This window comes from Ornithodoros turicata, unplaced genomic scaffold (assembly GCF_037126465.1).
Source record: "Ornithodoros turicata isolate Travis unplaced genomic scaffold, ASM3712646v1 ctg00001047.1, whole genome shotgun sequence".
In the NCBI taxonomy this organism is placed as follows: domain Eukaryota; kingdom Metazoa; phylum Arthropoda; class Arachnida; order Ixodida; family Argasidae; genus Ornithodoros; species Ornithodoros turicata.
Genome location: NW_026999446.1, coordinates 162,977 through 178,086, shown reverse-complemented (window position 1 = coordinate 178,086; position 15,110 = coordinate 162,977). Strand labels below are relative to the sequence as shown.

The window sequence follows — 15,110 nt, the reverse complement described above, 5'->3', positions numbered from 1 at the left end:
GCACCCTGGGCGATGGTGTCGGTCGCACCACGTTGGTGTTCAGTTCAGATCCGGGGACGCAGACATGTCGGCTATGACGCAGGGCCTGGTCGGCGTTGTTCCGGGAGGCGGTTTGTGTCAACAGGCGATCTCAGAGCTCCCACTCGTCAGGAGATGTTTTCTCCTTGGTTGTCGGGTCTCCTCTGTCCACCGTGAAGGCCCGGTCTCTTTGTTTCTCGCTCGCCTGCTTGTTTCTCTTCGAACACCCCGCACATATGGTTTTCATTCGCCTCGAAGTACGCGCCCCTTTGATGCCGCCGTCAGATGCCAGCGTGTCGCCGGAGGTGATGGGGTCCTCTAATTGCTCCCAGACGCGGAGCCTTGTCGCGTCGCTTGCTCCTTTGTACGTCACCTGGTCTGCATCACCTGACCCACCCAGCATATTGTTCATGTCCCAGGTTCACCAGAAGGGTACGTCACAATGCCATGAACAAAAAACGTTATAATCTTGAATGAGGACAGCTTCCTCAGGCAGCCTGTTCCAATCCCGCGTTGTGCGTTGCAAAAATGAAAACTTGTGAGCGTCAATTTTTGATGGCTGTATTTCTAGAGACATCGTATGATTCAGTTTCCTGGATCCTGTAACCCGCACAGTAAAACAAACAAACAAACAAACAAACAATGCCACAATCAAGTTTATGACGAAGAGGCAGATGAAAAAAAAATTGCCTTCTCCTTCCACGAGGCACAGCGAGGGTCTCAGGCTCACACTTACACAACAAGTCATTAACAGAAACAGTCCTTCTGTAATCAGAAGAGGTAAAGCAAACATATTGAGATATGCAGTCACATTGCTTGGTCCCAGCCCATCCAACGCCCTGACCTAAAAGCTATTTTGACCTTTCTGGACACAATTGGACTTATTGCGAAGGGGCTCATTATGTCATTCCCCACATCACCACCGGCAATGGTATTGACCCTGGCGATGAAACTCCACATTCATCATCTCGAAGTAGTAGTAGTAGTAGTAGTTGTTGTTACAAGACTTTTGGTGCATAGTTCCATGCATATTTCTCGAGTTTTCAGTGCACATTTATCCGCGCTTTAATGATGGCTGTGTGTTTCTACACAGGAAGCGTCATCGACATCTGCCAACTTCCACGAGAGGTGGGACCGTGCAAAGGAAACGTTCCCAGATATTACTACGATTCCGAGTCACGCAGCTGTAAGAGATTCGTCTATGGGGGTTGCAAAGGAAACGCCAACAACTTCCACACGAAGAAGGAATGCATTAAGACGTGCAGATGTAAGTTTATGATTTGCGTACAACAGCAAGTATACATTACGTTTTATTTGTTTGCAAATCTGAAGAGCAGCACAGAAATAGGTACTGTGACTGACATGTTCTCCAACCTAACAGGGAACGTGCAATAGCTACGAGTGGATTGCAACACATTGATAAACACTGCAAGTCTGCAACTAGAGAAGAAAGACATCGCAGACTAGGTGCCCGCAAAGCCCGAGACAGGGAACGCGAAGATGATACGACGAATTTATCGGAGATATGTTTCTTTGAGGAACAATTTATTTCTACACTTTCTCTAGAAATTCTTCCTGTCATCTTCTTCCGTCATGTTCGGTCTACGCGGTTTTTGTACAATTTAATTACAATGCACTAGCTAGCTAGTCCTCGGCCTCTCACTTCAACAGTTGCAGTGTTTATCAACGTGTTGTAATTGGTTTGTACCTATTGCGCATTCCCCGTAATATTGCAACAGGTGTCAACTGCTGCTTGCGTTGTCTGCAAAACACGATATCGGTGTCAGTCTTCAGCTGTACAACCTTGCAACCCCAATTTACGTGCAACTATCTTCTGCGCCAGCATTCTTCAAGGGGGTTTCTTCAGCAGGTGAACGCGGGTCGTATCAGTCATATATGCGTTATCTTTTTATATAAATGTTGTCGCGTTACTCTCAAACCACTAGTCTCCGTGCGCTCCTTAGCCTCGTTCCCAGCGACGGCACGACAGTGGTGAACTGCCAAAACTGCTCTTTCTATTGGGATGAATATTGGTGACAGCCGTCTTTAAAGGGACTATGAAACGATTTTTTTCTTCGTTTCGTTCGAAAGAAGACATTTTTCTGAGTCTAGAACCGAAATTTTACTTTCGTCGCGCGAGCGGACTTCTCGGGAGCGAATTTAAACGGAGCGGCGAAGGGAGGACAGCTGGCGCCGCGCCGTGGGGAGCTGCCGAGCGGAGACACAACGAGTAACTTGACGCGACCACGGCCGGCTCAGCAACACGTCATCGTGACGTGTTGCCGAGCCGAGGAATCCCGCCAGGAGCATGCGCCGTAGGATCCCGCGTATGCGTTCATCGGGAGTGGAAATCTCCATGACAGCAGCTTTCGCGCGATCGGCAGATTTCGGCAGTGGCGGCAGCCACAGCGCGAGCTCGCGGCATTACTTGCCATTGTGCAACACCGGTGACGTAACGGGGAACCGAAGTGCGGTCCGTACAGTTACACCATCGGCAGGGAAATATGCGCGAGAGAGGAGGAACGCGGAAGAGACATTTCCAGCGCGCGCTCCTCGCAGAGTGGAGCGATTTCGTCCGGAAAAATTTCTGGCATATTAGTTTCTCTGCGGGAAGAACAGTTTCCATCGAAAAAAAGTATGGGGGTTCGGGAAATTTCATAGTCCCTTTAATGAGTACGACTGACGATAACATAACATTCCATAAAACAAGTCATCCGGAAGTAAACATCGAAGGATAAAAAAAAAAAGAAGAAGATTGCTTGCTTCCGCGTGCGATTACACAGTTGTTCGCGTGAGGAGTGCTGGCGGATTCGATATCTTTTGTACACTGGTTCTCGAGCGGGAGAAAATGAACGAAAACACAGACGGGAAAAATGAAGGAACTCTGCGAACGGCAGTCCACACGTGACTACCACGAGGTGGCAGCACTAATGGCGGCGCCCATTCCGTGAATCGCGTTTTTGTCTGTAGGCAGTGTGTCCTTTTCACACTGCTAATCTTCGTGGGTTCCAGCCTCAACAGGTTTCACAATGGAGGTGATATCCATCGACTGATAGGGATGGATAATTGGCCCTCAACAAAACCAAAAATGCTACTCCATCTTAGTTGGCAGATAACAACTGACAATGTTATGGGTGTTGTAGTATAAATGGGATATTGCGGACACGTCGACTGTTGAGAGGTCTCTGATAAGGGCTTGTAACCAAAGGCGAACTGTCAAAGTGGCTGGGCCAAGTGACCGGATGAGCTGGGCTTAATGGTTCGCTGAGTTTATCACAACTGATAAAGTCTGACAGAGTGAGACTGATAAGGAAGTGCATGAACAATGTCTCATGCTGCCCTTGGGGATAAGTACGAAGACCTGCCGTCTAGTAAGCACCTACCAACGAGGAACAGGTAACCGATAACAGCTAACTAATCGAGATAACTGCTGGAAACTAAACTACTAATTGGGGAGCATTGGTAAGTGCTCGTTGGCCGGCATGTCTTAACACTGAGCTCAGATCAGATATACAGTCATGTCTCGATTATTCGGACACCTCGGGAGTCGTCCCTTTTCGTCCGGATAACGAATTTCCGGATAACCGGGTTAAGCAAACTTCAGGGTAAACCTGGAAAATTTGGTTGACCTTTCTAAAGCTAAAGAAAAGAAAACAAGGAAAAGATGCCTACTTGAAAAATTGGTGCGAAGTGAGCTGCTTGAAGCTGCAGCACGCGTGTGACGGAATTTCGGTCACAACCACGGCACCCGCTGCGTCACCCTGCTGTTTCAAGAAGGGTCTCAGAAAGTTGGTCCCGTGCACATGTTTTTGCAAATGCCTTCCGCATAGGCCGAAAGACGGGCGATGCTTTCGGACGACATTGACGTTCGCACGTGGATTTCTTGCGCATGGTGGGTAGCAAAAGGGAGTCACACAGTACAGAAGGCTGTTGCGAGCCTGGGGAAGATAGGTGGCCGAACTTCCCAACGCCGGTAGGCACAAACGAGGCAGAGGCCAGTTGACAAGGGAGACAACGTATATATTACATAATGTACAAACAGAGACAAGTCTGGGCACCGGGTCAACGCTTAAATAGTCGGCGCGTCGTGGGAAAGGGATTGGAGACCTTGGTGGGTTCCGAGAAGCTGACCCTCTTTTCCCTTTTCTTGCGGGTGTGGAAAGATTCCAGCTGCTGTCGAGTAAGATGTCCGCTCGAGTGGCCAGGGATGCCCAAAATGGCGATGAAGTCGTAATAAGGCCCCGTAAGATGTGACCCTTTTCCGGAACAATGCGAACACACCAGGGACAGAGGACATTGGCTCTTTTCCGGATAAGCCAATCAGAATGTCCTGGAAGATTGTTCCCCGTACTTGCTGTCCGGATACGGATAACGAACTCCGGATAACAGAGACAAAATTCAATGGTAGCAGGTTCGTTCCCAGTAATGTAGTCCGGATATCTCAACTCCGGATAAGCGAGACACGACTGTAGTAAGGAAGGAGCGCATACTAACTGGTGCTTGATTAGGAAGGAAGGAAAAACCACAACGGTCACAGTTCGAGATCATTTCCTTACTCGTACAACATCCCGAGGACGGCCATCACAATAGCACGTTTTAGCAAAACTTTGGTAAGTCTTTGGTGCCTATCGGAACCAATCGCAATCGTGTGTGACTCAGAATGTTATTCACTGATTGGCTCCGGTTCGAGGCAAGCTAGTTATGAATAAACGAATGACAAAACTCAGGGAAAAGGGGTGCTGACGTCAGGAATATTTTCCCTGAGTTGTTGCATTCGTTGATTTCTGGGCGTTTGAGGCTTACTTGTTTATGTCGTCCCTAATTGTGGTTTGCCTCGGCGAAATGTCATTGTTTACGTAGTTATGAATAGTTTGCTTAAACTTTTACCGTTTGCATACGGATGCCCTTGGGACTACGTAAGGGCGCGCAGATGTCAAAACGTCTCCCCATTTGCGGTTCGATCTAACAAATGACGCTCATATATGAACGAAGACTTGTGTTCAATGTCCGCGCCGCACATGGAATCATCTAATTCCTCTAATATTTACACGAGACAAACAACGATGTCGTGCTTTCACCTCTAAGAAAACTATCAGATGTCGAGCAATAAGTGACGTATTTTACTTTACCTAATCTGACTATCCTACAGAGATTAATTGTTCTGACTCCCGCAGATACATCTGGACAGCACGAGAGCCAACACAGGAGCCCTATCATAAACCCTGTCCCTGACACCCGTAAGTTACCATCGTCATCGACAGCATTACTTCATTGAGTTTTATACGTATTTGTCTCCATCAAACCTTTTGTGACATTGTATCAATTTTTTGGACACCAGATATCTTAATGGCTTACAACGATGTTCTTGTATATATGTCGACTTTTGAGCTAGTTTCTCCGTCATCTCTTTCATCATGATCTTTCTATCTGTAAATTAAATTTAGCGTATTTCACGAAAGCTCGATACACGGTACCCTGAGTTCCTCAAGTCGTCGTCATCAGGAGACCACACAACAGAACAATGAATATTAAAGTTGACTCCTGTCAGAAGAGATCACGAATGCGGATTTAGATTGCTTTTACAACCAGTCATTTCACCCAGTGCAGCATAATCGTCAAGTTAATGAACCAAACCATAACGTAAATAGCCGTTTCTCTTCTTTTTGAGGGAGAAAGTACGCCGCTTTTAACTGTTCCTGTGAACATAAATCTTCTTCGGCATGCAATTACGGACCTCCAAATGCATTCTCCGAGTATTAAACAGATTTCAAGTTGCATTCTGTTGGAGCGTGACGCATTGGTGACTTAGCGACGTACACAACTATACGCGTTCATTATCCAATGTAGCGTATACAACTGTAAAATGAGAACCTCACCTCATAACACGGTGTGGGACAACCATTACAGTTACAGTTACAAATTCGGGCCTTTTGTAGCAAATAACAGGTAGCCAAATTACTACAGGTGGTGGGGTGGTGAAGGGACTCCCCGTTATTATAGAGAAAGGGGTACACCTCACACTTTCAACAAATCAATAATGGTCATTATACTATCCTAACTGATGACTGGCTTTGAGCGTTCTATGCGGTGCAGTCTAGTTTTGTTAGACTTGCAATGTTAGCGCAGCGTTGGGCTTCTTTCAGTAGTGCATATTGTCTACCGCTATATGAATCTTCCTATTGGGAAACTGCTCCATGAGACAGCGTTGTGACTATGTGCCAACGAACCTCCAGATACAGAACACACTCGTTGGTTGGAGCTAAGACTCGGAGCTGCTTGGTTCGTGTTCAGTCATCAACTGTAAGGGTGTTCCGGCAAATTTTCCGGAGCGACGTCTGCTCAGTTCCCCTGAAGATTCCCCAGGACGCATACTAACCCACTGTGCCCACACTTTTTTTCTTTTCTGCTTTCCATTTCTCAAGATCAGTACGCTGCTCGTATCAGCACTTGCTTCGTCGTGATATAACATATGAAGGAAAGCGTCACGCCGATTCTTTCGGCTTAAAGCGCGGTCAAAATATCTTTTCTTGGGGATCGTATCGAAATTATGCCATTGTAATCCGCGTGTCTCGTATGACTATCCTAAACCATAATGATAGACGGAACGCAGCAAGGGACACGGACGAGGAAACCAACGCCAGCAGTTCGTTTGTGCGCTTCCTTGTTCGTGTCCCTGGCTGCGTTCCTGGCTGCGTTCCGTCTATCATTATGTACTGTTCGCCAACTAATCCGCATTTCACCGCTTATCCTAAAATTTTTTTTCTCCCTGTGATGCGAATATAACTTCTAGATCTGAGGAGTATGACTACATATAATGGACCAATGTACCGAAGCGTCTGGCAACATTGCTCTTTGAAGGTCCATTTCCTTCATCTGCAGGCAGACCTCGAACGTTGGGGGGAGTGAAGAGAACCCTCGATGACGTCATGCACGTTTTCCGGCTTTTTTGTGCAAGCGAGTACTGAGGCATTTATATTTCGCAAACTGTGACTCCCCGCGACACAATAATGAAAATGGGTATCATTTTTTAGTGCGTAACTGGACAAACGAAAAGAACACAATGAAATTTGTCTGTTCACGTAAGGGCTACGAAAGATCACTCGCACTGGCACACCTGAATGCGTAAAATATCATCTGTGGATTCCAGTGAGATTGTCCCACGGTGTCTTGAATCTGACGTCACTGGTAAGGGACAGCATGCCCTAGCTACTTGTACTCTGCCACCTAGTTGCTGGAGGGGGGGGGGGGTTCGAACACGCAACCTTGGGATCAGTCGGTTGATACGCTGCAAACTGATCAGGTTGTCTTGTAGATCCTCCTGAACACCTTTCCCAATAGACAGTGTTACTCAATTTGTCCATGCGGAAATATACCGAGACACAGTGCGAAGGCTCCCGTGAAATGCACTTTTTGACTTTGTACTGGAGCTAGATGTCACGCGGCTACAGGTAAAGAAGGCGTCATCGCAGTTTCATAGGTGGGTGGGTGGGTAGGTAGGTAGGTATTTTATTTATTGGTCAAAGAAATATACAGTTTTTCAACGTGATCGCAAGGCGCACCTGTGACGCGGTCCCTTTCAGTCTGCAAGCTGATACGTGTACAAAACTACACACTGACAAACAATGAAAAGTCATATTTACCTGGGGAACCAGAACATAAAATCCAACACATATACACACACAAAGGAAAAAGAAACTAACTAGTGAACTAACAATCCGCCCATAACATTTGAGAAATCTCACTTTTGAAAACGAACAAGGTTGTAATTTTACGTATTTCTCATGGAAGAGTATTCCAGTTTTTTCCTGCATAGTAAACTACCTAATTAAAGAATGAATTTTTTTTCTAATTCGTCACCTACTGATTCACTCACCTACGTCACTCTTTTCGAAAGGACGGCCAGACGTACAATTCATCTGTAAATACGATATCCATAGCTTGTTTGTCTCCATTGTGTTATGTATAAAAGTTTGTGTTTTATCTCTACTGCAACAGGAATCTATTGGGGCGACCACTAGCCACAAGACATGGAAGCGCACGTGCTTTCGACACCTGTAGTATATTAATTGTTCTTTCTGTGTTTCATTAATAAATCACGTGGTTGTCACTACCCAATTGCTGTGTATGTAGTTGCTCTGCTCGTAATGCGGGCAAAAATACGTTAGATGAATTTAAAAATAAACGCAAAATACTTTGCCGTAAATTGCGTTTAAATACTTAGCATAAGTACTTTGCAAGAGGAATATTTATATATAAAATATAAGTACAGTATTTGAATGCTCTAAACACTTCCATAAATACCTTAAACAACAAATAATTATGATAAATGTAAAGTAAATAGCTGTTTTATGGGCTATTCTAGAGACAGAGACTGTTCCACTCTGATTCAGCGTGTGGGTTGCGAAGCAAGGCAACAATTGCGATTTTCAATCACGCTGATTTGAATATCAAGTTTTTTTCGACGATTTTTGTCATCCGTGCACGGTGCACCTTGTATTTTGTCAGAGCGATGACGTTCACAAGGTCCGTGTCTTTCTCTCTGACAAGACCCTGCTGCTTTATAGATGAGAATTCGAGCTACGTAATCCTCTTGTCATTCGCACCACTTCATCTTGAAGGACGGATACGATAGACATGCCAGAATGGCTTTTTGCTCTTCCTCCCACGGACGAAGAAAATAAATGAAAATTGAAACTGAAGCCTCATTCTGAAGGCCTTTCTTCGCACTCCCGGTATGTGCTTACTGAGCGATATTTCTGCCGCTGTAGATGAAGAAGCTAGTACTGTGACAGAATATGAGTGAGTTTTGTCACAGATTCTATGAAGTAGGGTCCTTGTACTTAAGCACTTGTTTCATTCGAAAACCGTTCACAGTGAAGGTACGATACACATGCCAGAACTGAAGGATCATTCTGAACGCCTTCTTTCACAACCCCGGTATCATTGCACACGGTATATCATGGAGCTAGTACAGTGACAGAACGTGAGTGCGTTCTAGTAGGGAACGACTACAATCAGCGGGCAATACGCAGACTACTCGGGGACGTCATTAATTAGCAATTCAAACAGGTAGGAGCCTCATGGCAATTATGATCATCCAGTGAGTCATTTCACTAATTGGGGAGCATCTGACAAGTGTCCAAACCACTCTGCATGTTGGCATCTAGTCTCAGTCATAAAAAATTAAGAAATAGAAATAGAGTGGAGAGGAACAACTTATTTGAAAATCAACGATGCCATATAGGAGAAATCGTTCTGGAATGGCCACTGACAAGAGGCAGCCATCTTGCTCGCAGGAGACAATGGCTGGTAGCAGAGATCGACGACAGGTGACTACCTAGTTGCAAGGCGTCACACTAGGTGGCGCCAACGTCTTCATGGCCGTTTGCATGAAAGACAGAAAAGGCAACAAAAAATACTAGCGGCAGTAGAAATTGCAACAAGAAAGGCACTGCTAAACAAGTCGAGAGGTCCGACAGCGTATACAAAACACTGCTGGTGCCAGATCAAGGCACTTGGTATGTATGCAGCACACTGATGTCGAGGTAGTAACACAGGCTGACTGGAAATCAGGGAGGTTGGTTTCCTACCTACAGCACAAATTCTTTGCAAACTGCCCTAGCCTGACAAGCTTTACACAAGGCAGCTTCATCAAATTGCCAAACTGTTCTGCTGAAACTTACATCCAGTGCTACATACAGTTGGTACACAAACAGCTCAAGTATGCTGCAGTTGTAAAATTATGTGTGAAAAATATACAGCCAGAGTTCCAGGCCTTTTCCTCCTTGCTGGATTTGCATGGACCTCTTGCATGAGAGCCCATGCTTCATTATACCTTTTCACAAACCACCTCAACACCTGAAGGAGCTGTACAGTTTGTAAGCACTGCACAGAGAGTCAAATCTATATTTAATGGTTCGGTTCACGTTCAGCTTTTAGGGTTCGGTCCCAGATGGCAATCATAATAGTGTAAACAATTTCGTTTTCACACAATTCAGCTTTACGGACACTGTTTCATGGACGAGAACGGACTCTCCACTAGCAGAGACACTTGAAACACGACTTGACGCTGAATGCCTTCCCCACAAAGCAGCAAGATGGCGGCCGCTTCCAACAAGTGGAAGGTTGAGTTGTTCAGTTCTAGTGAACATTATAATGGGATTGCCACATATGTTGACTATTTCGAACAATATGTATGATCTGCGGGAAGTTGTTGGATGTAATGACGTATTGAATGGAGCATTTTACACGCTTCAACGTCCAATGCCACTTAGGCATTTATGCAACACAGGTACGTAAAATTTTCTGCATCTTCAAGTCAATATGGGGAGTACACGTGCAATATGGGGCACATGTTGCCAGGATTTTCCCCATATTGGCAAAACAGGTCCAATATTGGACCTCTATCTCCAATGATCAGCCAATATGGGCTCAGTATTGTGTAATGCTTGGGTGGGTATGAAAACAAAACGTGTTCACAGCATCCTTTCAATCTGCCAAGACAATTTTTTCCAAACATTCGTGCAGAGAAACGACACATTATGAATGCCGCGCCCATTACCTCTGTGACATTGCGTAACGTTATCCTGCATCTGCATTTGGTCAAGCTATTTGCCGTTTACTAAGCAACATCCCCTCAACCTCCACCCGTACCTTCTTTGCGCCACCCATCTGGACACTTCACTACCCCACTGTACAAACGTCAATTCCGGGCCTTAGGAAAAAGAAGGTTGTGCCAACAGTTGTGGCCTGCCAACTGACCTTGTACCACATCTACAGTCACCACCGGCATCGAACCCAAATATACACCGATGCTTCAGTTTCTCTAGTTGGGTCGTCTGCTGCCTTCTGCATCCCAAAGGATGGAGCTGAGCACGGCTTCAAGCTCCCTCTTATGTCATCTGCTGAGGCCGAGGCATTCGCACTACTGGCCGCTTTGAGACATGTCTCCTCGTGTGCGCCAAGAGCCTGGTCGATCCTCACCGGCAGTAAAGTGGTTCTGGAGGCGCTGGCCTCTTACTCTGCCGCAGTCATCAGTGACACCTACACCACGATCATCGCCCTGCACTCTGAACTTGTATCACTGGGACACGAAGAGGTGTTTTTCGTTTTCGTCATTTTCACGTTCGTAGTGACAGTTGCATCTTGTACAAGACGAAACAGCGTCGCATCAAATGCACGCACCCCATTTATGTGTGTTTTGATATTTTAGAGATATCCCCAGTCCGAATGTACAGCTTCATTTACGAGTTGCTCTTTTCTCGCTTGACATGTCCAGTGCAGTTGGTCTATGGTGATACGCACAGTGTGAAGCCTCGAAGAGCAGCTGATGAAAATTGAGGATGAGTTAGATATGTACTCCTATCCACCGGACCACCCGCTTTTCAAAGACGTGCACGCGAACCTCATAGGGCACTTCAAAGACGAGACGGGAGGTGGTGTTATTCAAGAAGTCGTAACCATCCGAGCCAAAACGTACAGCATTCTTTTAGCCGGACCCACAAAACAGATCGCCAGAGTGAAAGGAGTTAAGAACGATGTCCTCAGCAGCACACAATATTGGGCCCATGTTGGCTGGTCATTGGCGATACGGGTCCAATATGGGGCCCGTTTTGCCAATATGGGGAAAATCCTGGCAATAAGGGCCCCGTATTGCCAAGTTTGAGCCAATATTGGGAAAATCCTGGGAATATGGGCCCCATATTGCCCGTGTACACCCCGTATTGACTGAAAATACAGAAAATGGTACGTACCCGTGTTACACAAATGCCCAAACAGCACGACAAGATTGGACGTTGAAGCGTGTGAAATGCATTACATCCGACAACTGCCCGTAGATGATACACATTGTTTGGAACAGTCAACATACGTGGCCATTCCATGATAACGTTCACTCGACAACTCAACTTTCCACGCTCTGGAAGTAACCGCCATCTTGTTTCGCGATGCCAATGCCAATCGGTCAAGCCGACTGAAACATCGATACATCGCTGATATATGTATAATATGGGAACACGGGGAACACGAAATTCAAAAGTTCGCAGATCTACTAAACACCGCGCACAGCACTATAAGGTTCACATCACCAACACTCAACTCACTCAATCAACTTTCTCGGCACCACAATATAGCTAGGCAACGGCAACCTCACCACAATCCTGTGCAAAAAGCCAAGTGACAAACAGGGTGCGTCATCTGAAGGGACGACAAACCAGCCACTCACTCTCACTCCTTTCACTCTTACATACGACGGAAATCGACGCAAGCGGCACCTGTTGAACAAGAGAGAAACTGATGTTCTGAGGCTGGAACAACATAGAAGGGACAGATACAAACAAAGCCTCAAATTGCCTAAGAAATCAACGATGAAAGATGAAAGTCACTGAAAAGGTTAGCCAGCTGTAGGGATCGAACCCACATCTTCTGGATTACCGGTTCAGAGCTCTACCAATTGGGCTAAGCTAACACGCCTCTCCAGCGGCTTTCGGTGTGCGTCATCTGAAGAGACGACTTGTTCACCAGGTGCCGCTTGCATCGATTTCCGTCGTATGAATGTGTACGATCCCTACAGCTGGTTAACCTTTTCAGTGACTTTCATCTTTCATCGTTGATTTCTTAGGCAATTTGAGGCTTTGTTTATATCTGTTCCTTCTATGTTGTTCCAGCCTCAGAACATCAGTTTCTCTCTTGTTCAACAGGTGCCGCTTGCGTCGATTTCCGTCGTATGAATGTGTGTATGAGTGACCAAAAAATGTATGAGTGAAAGGAGGGTGAGTGAGTGGCTGGTTTGTCGTCCCTTCAGATGACGCACCCCGAAAGTCGCTGGAGGGGCGTGTTAGCTTAGCTCAATTGGTAGAGCCGTAGCCCGGTAATCCAGAAGATGTGGGTTCGATCCCTACAGCTGGCTAACCTTTTCAGTGACTTTCATCTTTCATCGTTGATTTCTTAGGCAATTTGAGGCTTTGCTTGTATCTGTCCCTTCTATGTTGTTCCAGCCTCAGAACATCAGTTTCTCTCTTGTTCAACAGGTGCCGCTTGCGTCGATCTCCGTCGTATGAATGTGTGTATGAGTGAGCAAAAAATGTAAGAGTGAAAGGAGGGTGAGTGAGAGTGAGTGGCTGGTTTGTCGTCCCTTCAGATGACGCACCCCGAAAGTAGCTGGAGAGGCGTGTTAGCTTAGGTGTACTTGTGTGTACTTCTGTGTTTTGTTAATAAAAGGTGGAAAAGAAAAAAAGTGTTAGCTTAGCTCAGTTGGTAGAGCCCTGGACCGGTAATCCAGAAGATGTGGGTTCGATTCCAAGTGACAAACAACGATACCGTCACTTGAACAGTCACCACGCCCGCGCCACTGTAAGGTTGGCATTCCTAATGGGCAGAGTGTCAGACTGCGCAGAGTTTGTTCAAACGACACAGATTATACTGAGAAGCTCGTCGAACTCTGTAGCACACTTGCCCAAAGAGACTACCCAGACTCCCTTCTAACCGAATTCCATCGCAAGGCACTCACACTGGATCGAAACGATGTTTTGGAACACCGAAAAGATTCTGACACGAGCCAAAGAAGCTTCATCGCAAGATATTCCAACGCACATCCAAACAACAAAGTCATTCTAGGAAACATGAGCCCCTCCTCTAAAGCAATGACGGACTCAGGAGTATGTTCACCCATTCAATACAGCTAACGTACCGACGCCGGAAAACCCTAGCAAACTCCTTGGCCAATGCAAGAAAAAAAAAAACGAACACCCAGTACAATGGAACACGCCTCTGCAACACATGCATGGACGTTCAACACGCTAACTCCATCAAAAGCACTGCGAGCAATTACACCCACTCTGTTAACGACGCATTCACATGCACAAGCTCTAATGTCATATACTGCATTGAATGCGGCGACTGCTCTATGTAATACGTTGGTGAAACGGGCCAACAAATGAACAACCGCCTCACCGGACACAGAACCGACTCCTGAAACAAACTCCTCAAAGCAGTCGCTGAACACTTCAACACTCCTGCCACTACTCCATTGCATGCCACAACTGTGTATTACAAATATATATGTTACAAAAAAAATAGTTGGCTTGCTCTGAAAATTTCCCCACGTAACATAAGTGGGGAAGTTACTTTTATTTTCTAGTGCACTGCCGTTACTCACTACTTTTTCAAAAAGTAACGCGTTACGTTATTGGTTGCTGTTGTGGTAGTAGGGAACGCGCTACTGTCGCCGTTACTTCTGATAAGTAATGCAGTTACTTTTGCATTACTTCACCAATTGTCCTTATAATATGTACCATTTGTGGTTGAGTCGCATAAGTGCATTCCGCAAGTCAATACAAACAATGTTGGGGACAAACGAGGGTCACGCATAAACACAACTTACATGTACGGTTTATTGCAACGCAGAAGTAGTTGATGTTCAAAATTTTCATCTGTGAGCTTCGCACGTTGGGCTGAGAGGACGCCTAATGCTCCTTGTCAAGGTTGGTAGAGACGGTGACCTTTTATCTCACACAGTACAAATCCAAACAGCCAATCCCTTGGTACCTTGGCGGTACACAAAGGTGACATCTCAACCAGGGTAGGTCAATAACCCTTCTTCTGCGTTCTTCGTGGATGTCGATGTTACTTTCTTGTCATTGTTGAAGATGAATAGATAGATGTGACCTTCTTGGTCAAGCTTTCAAGTTTAGACGACGAATCAATGTTCTTGAACACGCAGTAACGCATAACGCGTTACGCGTTCGTTATTAAAAATGTAATGACGTTACGTTACTCCTCACTTTGCTCCCAAATGTAATGCGTTACCATATTCCACTACTCGAATGTAACGCGTTACTTAGTAGTGCGTTACTCCCACCTATACCACGTAACCACTAACCTCCTTATCTTTCGGAATGGTCGCCCATTCCTGCCTGTTGTCCCGTTGTTCGTTGACTTCGCTTGACGTTAACGTCGAGACTGGGAGGTACCCGGGTTCGAATCCCGGTGCCGGCTGTGCTGTCTGGGGTTTTTCCTGGGTTTTCCTCAGACGCTTTCAGACATATGTCGGCACAGTTCCCTTAGAAGTCGGCCCAGGACGCACATTCCCCCAG

General features: G+C 45.9%; 1 protein-coding gene across 16 annotated transcripts in view; it reads left to right on the top strand.

Moving 5' to 3' along the window:
• The window catches only part of LOC135376144 (papilin-like), a 70,348-nt gene extending 62,215 nt beyond the window's left edge, over window positions 1-8,133 (top strand). For all 16 annotated transcript variants that reach the window (XM_064608738.1, XM_064608737.1, XM_064608723.1 and 13 more), the window contains 3 exons: window positions 1,112-1,285; window positions 5,193-5,255; window positions 8,014-8,133. In XM_064608738.1, the coding sequence (XP_064464808.1) occupies window positions 1,112-1,285; window positions 5,193-5,255; window positions 8,014-8,036 (260 nt within the window). In that variant the 3' untranslated portion in view covers window positions 8,037-8,133. The remainder of the gene's footprint in view (window positions 1-1,111; window positions 1,286-5,192; window positions 5,256-8,013) is intronic.
• The last annotated feature ends 6,977 nt before the right edge of the window (window positions 8,134-15,110 follow it).